The sequence below is a fragment of the Heterodontus francisci genome, chromosome X (genome assembly GCF_036365525.1).
Source record: "Heterodontus francisci isolate sHetFra1 chromosome X, sHetFra1.hap1, whole genome shotgun sequence".
NCBI lineage: Eukaryota > Metazoa > Chordata > Chondrichthyes > Heterodontiformes > Heterodontidae > Heterodontus > Heterodontus francisci.
In genome coordinates, this window is record NC_090421.1 from 1,094,396 (window position 1) to 1,106,651 (window position 12,256).

The window sequence follows — 12,256 nt, forward strand, 5'->3', positions numbered from 1 at the left end:
TCCTCTGGGCCCTCACCTGTAGTCAATGAGGATGCAAAGATTTCTGTCAAGGCCCCGGCAATTTCTTCCCTTGCCTCCCTCAGTATTCTAGGGTAGATCCCATCAGGCCCTGGGGACTTATCTACCTTAATGCTTTGCAAGACACCCAACACCACCTCCTTTTTGATAATGAGATGTCTGAGACTATCTGCACTCCCTTCCCTAGGCTCATCATCCACTAAGTCCTTCTCCTTGGTGAATACGGATGCAAAGTACTCATTTAGCACCTCACCCATTTCCTCTGGCTCCACGCATAGATTCCCATCTCTGTCCTTGAGTGGGCCAACCCTTTCCCTGGTTACCCTCTTGCTCTTATATATGTATAAAAAGCCTTGGGATTTTCCTTAATCCTGATTGCCAATGACTTTTCATGACCCCTTTTAGCCCTCCTAACTCCTTGCTTAAGTTCCTTCCTACTGTCTTTATATTCCTCAAGTGCTTCATCTGTTCCTAGCCTTCCAGCCCTTACAAATGCTTCCTTTTTCTTTTTGACTAGGCTCACAATATCCCGTGTTATCCAAGCTTCCCGAAACTTGCCAAACTTGTCTTTCTTCCTCACAGGAACATGCTGGTCCTGGATTCTAATCAGGGTGGCTCTTAGGTCAAACCCCCTGCTGGTTTCCTTGAAATTACCTGGTTTCCAGTATGTATTTACTGGTCAAAACCAGGAACCTCTGGTTGACCCTGTCTTCCTTCCAAAGGCATCCATAAAGTTCAGCTATCTCCAGATGTCTCAATGTCCACTGAAATCCTTTTCAGTTTTTAAAAATATAGAATCCCAGGTTTCAATACAAAAATGGAAATCTTTGTAACAATAGATACCATCAAATTTAAGAAATTTCGAACAGAGGGCGAGAGAAACAGGGATGTGAGGTTGTGGAATTCACTTCCAGGGTTAGTGGTTAAGGCAGAAACAATGGCAACCTTTAAGATTAGATTGGATAGCTGTATGAAGGGATCTGGAAACGGCTTGTAAATGTGATTAGCTCATTTGGAGGGTTAACATTGACCCAAACTGGTCAGCCGTTTTTTGCGTTCTAACAACTTCTGTGCATTTCTATGTAAAAGGCAGAAAAAATATAAGGATGTTAGGTAATTCTTCTACCTGTGGTTTCATGAATGTTTTTCATATTTTGTAGGGGTGACATCACATTCTAAGTACAGGAACTGTTTTCCTCTGAGAATTTATTTGGAGTGATATAAATAAAATATTGTAAACTCTTTGTACATCAGGGAAATGAATGTGAGACCCTTTCATTCAAGAATTACTGAAGCATTTTTAACTAAAGGTTTTTGTCTATGCATTAAGATGATAATTTTAGTCTGTTGCGAACAGGCTTTATGATTTTAAATTGCAAGGGTATAAGCTTTTCAGAAGCTTCCTTCCATAGTTTTAATTGATAATTTTTAGTTGATAATTCAGCGGAGTTCACGTGTTGTAAACATTAAGACGCTAAGCGCTCGGTTAATTGCCCATTCGCAGAGACGGTGCACCGAATGACCACCTCCTGTGCTGTCACAGTTCTGTGATGACAAGATTTTTTATCCTGAACACAACGCTGTATTAATCTGTATGAGAAGTGAGCCATAATTAAACTCCGCCAAGAGCAAAATGTTTTGGAAAACAGATTACTTATTTCAAAACATACATCGTCACGAACAGGATTCGAACCTGTGCGGGGAGACCCCATTGGATTTCGAGTCCAACGCCTTAACCACTCGGCCACCGTGACTCATAGTGAGTCAGTAGAGAGCGCTTTTAACACAAGATCACGACGGTTGGAGCCAGTTTTACCGATTTAAGGGGTCACTTTACCGTTCGAACAGTTTAAACTGTGAGAACTTTTACAATACGTGACAAACAATCAGTGATCCGAAGAAAATCCGAAATAGTTTCTGTTCAATGAAAAATGAGTTTTGTGTTGTTGCTCGCGCCTGGACTATTTTAACTCGACAGGGGTGGCCAACTCTTGTTTATAGCTCCTGCAATATTTTGTTACCCGTTCTGGAATTTAACACGAGGCAGATAATACATAATGGTATACGTTAGCATGTTAAAGTTTTGCTTTTTGCTTACTTGTCCCTAGTTTGTTTTTTTTATTTATCTCCCAGGGTTCTCACTCCCACCCTCCTCCTTCTAATTGGGCGGTTCTGGGGTTGGCGGGATTTGTGCAGCGCGCGTTTGTTCAGATTTGGATGAGGAACGGATTGGAATATTTGAAGTATTTTAATCCTAAATTCTTGTAAACCTGAGGTGAGCTTTTTTTCCTTAAATCGTCCTTTTGTTTTTTTTCTAACTTAAATCCTTTCAACCTGAAACGTTCAGGATTGCACTTTGTCACTTTTAGTGTTGCAAATCTATTAAGTAATATTCTTGCATTTAGATTAAAAGTTCCTTTGGGCAGTTTCATCACCTTATCTTCAACTGTTCCCTCTTCCTGCCCTTCCACTTTCCTTTGTTGAAGCGATGCCTCCCGTTTTAATTTTTACACATTTTATAAATGTGCATAAATTGAAAAAAATTATGCGAGGCTCAATAATATACTGAGGTTTAAATTGTGAAAAGCTCAGTCTATGTACAAAGATCAACTGATATTTCCTTCTGACGCTTGAGGTGAATGAAGGGCCCACAGTTGTGCTTGCTAGAGATGTCACTTCTGTGAGAAGACACTTCTACATTTTAAGTGCAACCTCCAAACACCACTGGCGCATATTGATATTTCTCCCTGTTGCTATTCTTAGACCTGCAGCTGATGGATAGAAGGCATTAAAATCTGGATCTGCACATTTTGTATTTCAGCGTAGACTCAACAGCCATCTACACAAAAAAAATGCCATTGGTTCCCTGTTTTGTATTAGAGAGTGCTGTTACTGATGTGAGTGTTACTCACATGTGACACTCAATGAGTCTAAAATTGCATTTATTAATTGTTAGACCTTGTAAACCTTTCCCATTTTACAGTGGATGGCAAAGTACAACTAGACTGGTATCCTGAGGTTAATACAGTTTGCATTAACAACGTTTCTCAACCTGCACTTGTGAGGGATGGTAGAGCATACTAGAAAGAAGGAAGATTTTCTGTTCAGTTAGTTAGTGAGAAGTTCACTTGAAGGCCTAGTGGGTAAATGCACTGCCTGGTGTAGCACTAAATGTTCCCAGGTTCAATTCCTCGTCTACTGATTTCATTTCGTACAGTTGGCCTCAGTGCCAGGGGAACTGGGCCTGTGGTGCTTCATGTAAGGCTATTCCCATTTGTTGCTGTACTAACAAAGGTACTGCTGACCACAGGTGATTCCACTGGATGGAAGGGGAGCAGAAGAGATTGAAACTCTAGTCATTCTGGGTTGTTCTTGTGCTCTTTCAGGGCAGGGATTGGTTTTCTTTTGGGTGGGAAATCTGTGTTTACTCCACAGGCTGACTGCAGCCAATAGGCCCCAAGACTCGTACCAGTCCCTCTCCTCTCAAGAAGGCAGTGGGTGACTTTTGCTAGTTCTTCTCTCCTTTGCACCTGCTGCCAGGACTCTAGTAAGAGCTCAGGGAGGGCAATGCGATACTCATATCTTTTTCTCTTTCCTAGAGCAGCATGGTTGAGACCAGGAATTCATTCCACCGTGACCATATCACTATGCATCGTTACTTCCTGTTAGTTAGCTTAAAATCAGAAATAAATACAGAAAATGCTGGAAATACTCAGCAGGTCTGGCAGCATCTGTGGAGAGAGAATCAAAGTTCATGTTTCAGGTCGATGATCCTTAAAATTAGCATTGGTAGAAGTGTGGGAATAGGGCACCTTTTGTCTTCTTTGCACAGATGCGTCTGTTTTGTTTGTCTCTTCTCACCTCCCCCCTTCATAACATTTTATTTTTATAGTGTTCTTTTAGGCCGGTGACAAAATGGTTCTTCCGCACTGTCCCTGTTATAGGCTGGTGGGATTTCACCCTTTTCTCTCCCCCCTGCTTTTCTGTTGTTCCAGGTTGCTTCTGTCCTATGTCTCTACTGCTCTGAGGAGTGCACTGTGTGGACCTGAACATGATGAACTGTGAACTATTAGCAACATGTAGTGCCTTGGGGTACCTAGAAGGAGACAATTATCACAAAGAGCCTGATTGTTTAGGTGAGTCATTTCAGGCCAGAACTTTCAGCAATGGGTTAAATGTTGTGCTGCTTTGATCCTGAGGCTTGCTACAAATTCTATAAAAGTTGTAATGCACAGTTGACAGATTTTGTTGCGCTTTGTTGGCAGTCATTAGCCATTAGTCCGTCATGTGCGTTGCTGATTTTATCAATTATGCCACCTACTATTATTTTTATAAACTGAAATCTCGCATTTCTGTTATTTTGTTCATTTTGAGCTTTTAAAATTAAACCATCCTTCAGTTATGGCTACTGACTTTACATGATTTACTGAGTCACATGGTGGGGAGAGATTTAAAAAAAAAGACGAGGATTCAAATGTGACAACTGACCTGCAGAAAGTTATAATAAACAATTCAAAACAGAAATCATATGTAACGAATACTGCTTTACATGTTACACTCCAATGTCTGTTCGTCACCACATATGTATCTGAAAGTGAGTTGTAAAGCTGTAATTGGCATCATAACGAGGGTTCAGATGACAACAGAAACCATGGTAGCAAAGCACCAGTGGTTTATAATCATCTGAACTTTAGCTATTTGCAGTGTTTATTATGCAGATAGGGCATTATTCCTTTTACTCACTGCAGTGACTGTCATGGCGGATACTGACAGCCTTGCATTTCATTTTGATGCATCCAGGCTGAAGGACTAATGATTGTGATACAACCGCTGTTAAAAATGTACAACACAGAAACAGGCTATTTGGCCCAATTGGTCCATGCCAGTGTTTATTCTCCACATAAACCTCATCCCATGCCTCGTCATCTCACCCTATCACCATATTCTTCTATTCCTTTCTCTGTGACGTGTTTATCCAGCTTCCCCCTTAAATGTATCTACGCCGATCGTCTCAACCCACTCCCTGTGGTAGCGAGTCCCACATTCTCACCACACTATGGGTGAAGATGTTTCTCCTGAATTACCCGATTGGATTTATTAGTGACTGTCTTATTTTGATGGTCCCCTAGTTCAGGTTCCCCAGCCGCCAGCCATAAACGGAAACTTGTCCAAGCCCTTTCATAAACTTAAAGACCTCTCTCAGGTCATCCCTGTTAATGTACATTAATGCACAACTCGAATCTTGTCCCGGTGATGGCACGACTCTCAACCATCCTAATACTTCAAAATGTAAAGCACTTTATCCCATTGAGGAGCATCTGAATGTGCTTCACGCTGTGAATTACTTCCAAGAGTGTAGTGATTGGTTGTTAAATTTATCTGTGTAACATTCTGTTCTAGCAATGTCTCATAAACAATAAAATATTTGCAAGAGCATAGAGTTTTTGGGCAGGTTCAATTCAGCTTTCCTCTTCCCTTCATTAGCAGTCAACCAAGTTTTTTTTTTAAAAAGGGGAAAACCTAGCTGATGATTAGCAGTACTGGTAACCCACCTTCCTCACTGTCATAGAAAAGCATTTATGATATAGAGGGTCTTGTACAAGATAACTTGTCCATTTTCTCTTGTGCTTGCTAGTTACAGTGACAGTTACTGATCAAGGAACGAGCTGAAACAGCCACTTGAGCTGTTGTAGTTCAGTTAACCAATGTGCTGCTCAAAGCCTTATAGAGCAAGAAATTCAGACTTGATCCATGGTTTGTGTTAAATAAACCGACTCCAGCCACAGTGCTCCACTTGGCCTTGGAGCCTCTAGGGATGGGGAAAGGAAAACAACCAGAGCTCCTGCTCCTGATAGAATGATACAACACAGAAGGCGGCCATTTGGTCCATCGTGCCTGTGCCAGCTTTTTGAAAGCTATCCAATTAATCGCACAGCTCTTTTCCCCATGGCCCTGCGATATTTTCCTTTTGCTGTCTAAGGATTCTTTCTGGAGAGCGCACATGTGGATGTTGGACAGAAACAGAATCAGGTTTGGTTGTGATGCCCATCGTGGTTGCTTAGCCAGCCAGCGCTCTCATTCTCTGCTCACGCCTAAAAAATGGCCGCTTGAGTGGAACCATACCTCAGCAAGAGCCACTGCCTTCAGGAAAAGAATTGGAGAAGAATAGAAGTGATATTTCTTTTTAAAAGTTAATGATGTGACTGGAATTCATTCTTGTTTTTCAGAGAGTATCAAGGACCTAATCAGGTACCTAAGACACGAAGATGAGACGCGAGACATTCGGCAGCAGCTGGGAGCTGCACAGATTCTACAGAATGACTTGCTGCCCATTATCGCACAGTACCCTCAGGAGAAGGTGCTGTATGAAGCAGTTATCAGGTATGAACCAAACTTGAAAGAGTTTTGCTGCATGGAAAATTTTTGCAGAGTGCCCCCTGTTTGGAAAAGGGCAAAGAATTTATATAGTAATAGTGCAGTTTCCGCATTTAGGTGATGTCTCAAACTACAAAAGTGAAATGTGAATCAGCTAGTTTTGTCTGAAATGGGTGATTTGTTCTGCTGCAATCAAGTAGATAAGGTGGTAACTCAATATCCATTTAGCTTCTCCAAAGGGGCTTATTTTTTGGTGGGGTTCTAGTGATGAATGTTTCAAAGTAGAGCTTGAGAAATCACAGAAACACAATGTTGCTTAAAGAAGGAAACTCTAGAGGAGAAAGGAAGGTGGGGTGGGAGCTAAGGCATGAAATGTCTTCTGGGGTGGGGGAACTAATAAGGTTTCAAACCTAGTCTTGGGTCGAGTGTTTAAATTAGGGCCTGAGAACTATGCATGAATGGGGGTGGGGGGAGGTTGGGTTGTAACCAGTAACAGGCTAGGACTTGCAGTGTGCCTGAACTGTATATTCATTAGTCGGCTTTGCCACATGGCGATTGAGGGGGTGAGCTAAAGGTCATTGAGATTTGATGTTCTGTTCTTGGCTGTTTCCTTCAAGGTTGCATTTTTGTCTTTTCAGTATTGAGATTGTTTGCAGTCATTAGTGCTATTTACTTCTGATTCTGGGATATCACCACAGAAGGTGCTCTAAAAGTTCCAAATAGTGGTGGGAATCAAAAGGGCCAATGTCCGGCACGAGTGAAGTTTAGCTCCTTGGTAGGGTTTGGTGTCAGGGTTGGTCTGGGGCAGGGGGGACTTGAATTTTTTTTAAAAACAACTGTAGGGGTAGTACAAATTTAGCGCACTTTTTGTTTAAAAAGTCTAAAACCTTCGGTGTGTGCTCACCTTTACTAAAATGGCTGCCAGAGAAGTTTGAGAGTCCAGGAATTCCCTCTGGTGGCCAGAGCTTGGAGTTGCAGCACCCAGAACTGTCTATAAACAGAAAAATCCTATTGAAAATGTGATGGGACAGGTGTCAGATGTGGACACATTAACATTAAAAGCCTCCAACACTGTTGACATAGGAGTTTTGAATGGAGCAGTACATACCAATTTTAATAATTGTTTTTCATTTTTAACACAATGTGATACCTGGTGTGTTCCTGTCCTGTGTTTTGTTTCTAGATTGTTGGTAAATCTAACGCAGCCAGCACTTCTGTGTTTTGGGAAGGTTCCTGACAACCCTACCTTCAGACATCACTTTATGCAAGTGGTTTCATATCTGCAAGGATACAAAGAGGCAAGTACATTAAGAATGGAAAGGAAGCTATGTCCGATGTGAGATTCCAGCTTAATTGTCAGCCATATTTAACAGAAGAATATTTTAAATCTCCAAACTTTGTGGGAACAAGAATTAATGCTTCATTTTCAGGGATTCCAAAGATGCATGGCTGCAGTAAAGGAATATAACTTCAACTACAACTATAGCCGTGAGCCTTTGAGACTATCTAAACTCATTTCATTTAGAATCATACAATGGTTGCAGCACAGAAGGAGGCCATTCAGCCCGTCGTGTCTGTGCCAGCTCTCTGCAAGAGCTTCTCAGCTAGTCGCACTCCCCCGCCATTTCCCTGTAGCCCAGCAAATTTTTTCTCCAGATAATTATCCAATTCCCCTTTGAAAGCCACAATTGAATCAGTCAGGATGCTATTGAGAAGCAGACAGTCAATCAGGTTATGGATTGGCTGTGATGCCATTCATAGTTGAATGGTCTTCCAACACTCACTGCATAGACCCTCATGAAGAATATACACTTGCACAAGATAGAAGCACACATCAACCCTCCTGCCTTGAAGGATGGGAGGAAATCTGGTTGGGGGGGGCTGGTGGCTGGAGTAAAAAAAGCAATTTAAGGTGACATGGTGGGATAGCTCTAGCATGATGTACCATAGTAGGATAGGAGACAGGTTTGTGTGCACATAGTACAGCTGGGTGAGTAGCTGAGCTCAGCAGTATTTTGGCGGGGCACAAAATGGTTGGAGGTCTGGTGCTGCCTCACTGGGCAGGAGGAAGAGCAAGTCACCCTGATGCATACTTATTTTGAGCATCACTCAGCAGCCAGTCACAGGGCAGAGAATAGGCTATCAGCCAAGTCCCTTCAGAGTGACCTAAAGAGGTTGCAGTTGGGGAGGCACCTAACTTAGAGTCATACAGTTTTACAGCACAGAAACAGGCCCTTTGGCCCAACGCGCCTGCGCCGACCATCAAGCAGCCGTCCTAACTAATCTCATTTCCCGCACTTGGCCCGTAACCTTGTTTGTTATGACGTTTCAAATGTTCATCTAAATACTTTTTGAATGTCGTGAGTTTTCCTGCCTCTACCACCTCTTCAGGCAGTGTGTTCCCGATTCGAACCACCCTCTGAGTGAATTTTTTTTTTCCTCAAATCCCCTCTAAACCTTCTACCCCTTACCTTAAATCTATGCCCCCTAGTTATTGACCTCTCCACTAAGGGAAAAAGTTTCTTCTTATCTATCCTATCTATGCCCCTCATAATTTTGTATACCTCAATCAGGTCCCCCCTCAGCCTTCTCCACTCCAAGGAAAACAACCCCAGCCTATCCAGTCTGTCTTCATAACTGAAATGCTCCAGCCCAGGCAACATCCTGGTGAATCTGCTCTGCACCCTCTCCAGTGCAATCACATTCTTCCTATAGTGTGGTGCCCAGAACTGTACACAGTACTCCAGCTGTGGCCTAACTAGCGTTTTATACAGCTCCATCATAACCTCCCTGCTCTTACATTCTATGCCTCGGCTAATAAAGGCAAGTCTCCCGTATGCCTTCCTAACCACCTTATCTACCTGTGCTGCTGCCTTCTCGTCTGCAAACTTACTGATCATATCTCCTATATTCCCGTCTAAATCATTAATGTACACTACAAGCAGTAAGGGTCCCAGCACCGATCCCTGCGGTACCCCACTGATCACAGGCCTCCATTCACAAAAACAACCCTCTATCATCACCCTCTGCCTCCTTCCACTAAGCCAATTTTGAATCCAATTTGCCAAATTACCCTGGATCCCATGGGCTTTTACTTTCTTAACCAATCTCCCATGCAGAACCTTATAAAAAGCCTTACTGAAGTCCATGTAGACTATATCAACTGATGTTATCAATTAAATGACTATCTAAAATCTGCAATATGTAAAAACTACTTTTATGAAAACCACCAGAAGAACTGTTCAGAACAGTCAATGCATAATGTGGGGGCAGGGAAGCCTTGCAAATGGCAGTGATGAAGGCATCTCTTGGCGTAACAAGACTCAATTTGCCACAGAGAGAAGCTATAGTCATTTCTGCTTTCAGGATGTTTTCCGAGGCAGTTTCATCAGTGCTGGCGTCCAGCAACTTGTTAGAAATTAAAAAGTCATTTTATTGGGAAATGCAATGACTTCCAGTAGGATTAGTGTTGAAATCTAGAATTATTTGTGGATTGTACCTAATTAATTACACTCTTTTTTTTTTTTTTGAAGCACTACTAATGTACTGCGTAGTTAAATCACTGTCTTTTATGTTGTAGGCTTTTGCAGATGAAAAGGTGTTTGGAGTGCTCAGTGAAAAACTCTATGATCTCTTGCAGCTGGTAAGTGAAATACAGCTTTATTTAAAAGAAAAACTAGCCTGTAACAGACTGAGGGTAGCAGTGGAAGGGTGCTTTTCTGAATGGAGGGCTGTGCTGTGACTAGTGGTGTTCTGCAGGGATCAGTGCTGGGACCTTTGCTCTTTGTAGTATATATAAATGATTTAGAGGAAAATGTAGCTGGTCTGATTAGTAAGTTTGCGGACGACACAAAGGTTGGTGGAGTTGCGGATAGTGATGAGGATTGTCAGAGGATACAGCAGGATATAGATCGGTTGGAGACTTGGGTGGAGAAATGGCAGATGGAGTTTAATCCGGACAAATGTGAGGTAATGCATTTTGGAAGGTCTAATACAGGTGGGAAGGATACAGTAAATGGCAGAACCCTTAGGAGTATTGACAAGCAGAGAGATATGGGCGTACAGGTCCACAGATCACTGAAAATGGCAACGCAGGTGGATAAGGTAGTCAAGAAGGCATACGGCATGCTTGCCTTCATCGGTCGGGGCATAGAGTATAAAAATTGGCAAGTCATGCTACAGCTGTGCAGAACCTTAGTTAGGCCACACTTGGAATATTGTGTACAGTTCTGGTCGCCACACTACCAGAAGGACGTGGAGGCTTTGGAGAGGGTCCAGAAAAGGTTTACCAGGATGTTGCCTGGTCTGGAGGGCATTAGTTATGAGGAGAGGTTGGATAAACTCGGATTGTTTTCACTGGAACAATGGAGGTGGAGGGGCGACATGATAGTGGTTTACAAAGTTATGAGTGGCATGGACAGAGTGGATAGTCAGAAGCTTTTTCCCAGGGTGGAAGAGTCAGTTACTAGGGGACATAGGTTTAAGGTGCGAGGGGCAAAGTTTAGATGGGATGTGCGAGGCAAGTTCTTTACACAGAGGGTGGTGAGTGCCTGGAACATGCTGCCGGGGGAGGTGGTGGAAGCAGGTACGACAGTGACGTTTAAGAGGCATCTTGACAAATACTTGAATAGGATGGGAATAGAGGGATACGGACCCCGGAAGTGCCGAAGGTTTTAGTTTAGACAGGCATCAAGATCGGCGCAGTCTTGGAGGGCCGACTGGCCTGTTCCTGTGCTGTACTGTTCTTTGTAATAGCTCAGTGGGTAAAAACACCACCTGCTATGTTCCTCAACCATACTTGAAGTTCCCAAGTTTCATTTTTGGTTGGTGCAGAGCTTGGTGATCTCAGCCAGCACAGCACTCGGGTTCCTACAGTTGGCCTTTATTTCCTTGGTTTAGGGAGGAGGAATATGGCCCATGAGCTCCTGCTGCTGATTACTGTTCATTGACCCTTGATGGAAACTGTACGTGTGGATGTCCATTGAGGACAGGATAGAGGTGTTTTATCTGCTGTTAAAGAAATGCTGCTACAGGAATTACACTTGGTTGTGAGGTTCTTTTCTCCCCACTTAAAAGCTGATGTTTTTGTAACAGGATTGGGAGCAGAGGCAGGAGGAAGATAATCTGCTGATTGAAAGGATCCTGTTGCTGGTTCGAAATGTTCTACATGTTCCCCCTGACCCTGAGGAGGAGAAGGTCTGTTGTGTTAAATTATATCTAGTCAATAGCCTTCAAATCCTTTGTTTCTCTTTTTGGTATTTAATGTTGCTTGACGCTTCGTTTTTTTCTATTATTCATCAATCATGGGGTAAACAATAGGCATGCTGATGTATTCATTTCTATAAGTTGTAATTAAAGGAAAAGGTATTCTGTTGATTGTCACACAAATAGTGAGCTGTCTAAATAGTGTCTGTCTCTTGAAGGCGGCTGGGTACAGGTGGATTGCATAAAAGTGACTTCAGAAGCAGGTTGGAGGACTGTCAACAACACACTCATTTCAATGATGTTATTCGATCTATGCTGCCTACCTTAAAGCGCAAAATGAAGGAACAAGGGAGGTCTGAAGAACACAAATGGGTGTATGGATATCTTCCTTGTGTGGCAATTTAGTACAAAACCGTTAAATGTATTGTATTAGCAGTTCTCCTCTCAGTGGGGTGTCAATCCTGCACACAAGCTTAGTTTTAGTTTAGAGATACAGCACTGAAACAGGCCCTTCGGCCCACCGAGTCTGTGCCGACCATCAACCACCCATTTATACTAATCCTACACTAATTCCATATTCCTACCACATCCCCACCTGTCCCCTATATTTCCCTACCACCTACACTATACTAGGGGCAATTTATAATGGCCAATTTAC

The 12,256-nt window shown here is 42.6% G+C and overlaps 1 protein-coding gene and 1 non-coding gene across 3 annotated transcripts in view; one reads left to right on the plus strand and one right to left on the minus strand.

Moving 5' to 3' along the window:
* Positions 1-1,690: 1,690 nt before the first annotated feature.
* On the minus strand, positions 1,691-1,772 carry trnas-cga (transfer RNA serine (anticodon CGA)). The gene has a single exon. It is a non-coding gene; the product is annotated as a tRNA-Ser (tRNA).
* The window catches only part of timeless (timeless circadian clock), a 63,251-nt gene continuing 52,753 nt past the window's right edge, over positions 1,759-12,256 (plus strand). The window contains exons 1-6 of one of the 2 annotated variants that reach the window (XM_068024534.1): positions 1,759-2,078; positions 4,014-4,154; positions 6,246-6,399; positions 7,577-7,691; positions 9,974-10,036; positions 11,488-11,589. In XM_068024534.1, coding sequence (XP_067880635.1) covers positions 4,070-4,154; positions 6,246-6,399; positions 7,577-7,691; positions 9,974-10,036; positions 11,488-11,589 — 519 coding nt within the window. In that variant the 5' untranslated portion in view covers positions 1,759-2,078; positions 4,014-4,069. Of the gene's footprint in view, positions 2,079-2,099; positions 2,294-4,013; positions 4,155-6,245; positions 6,400-7,576; positions 7,692-9,973; positions 10,037-11,487; positions 11,590-12,256 lie in introns of those variants that run through there. The other variant, XM_068024533.1, reaches the window with a different exon arrangement.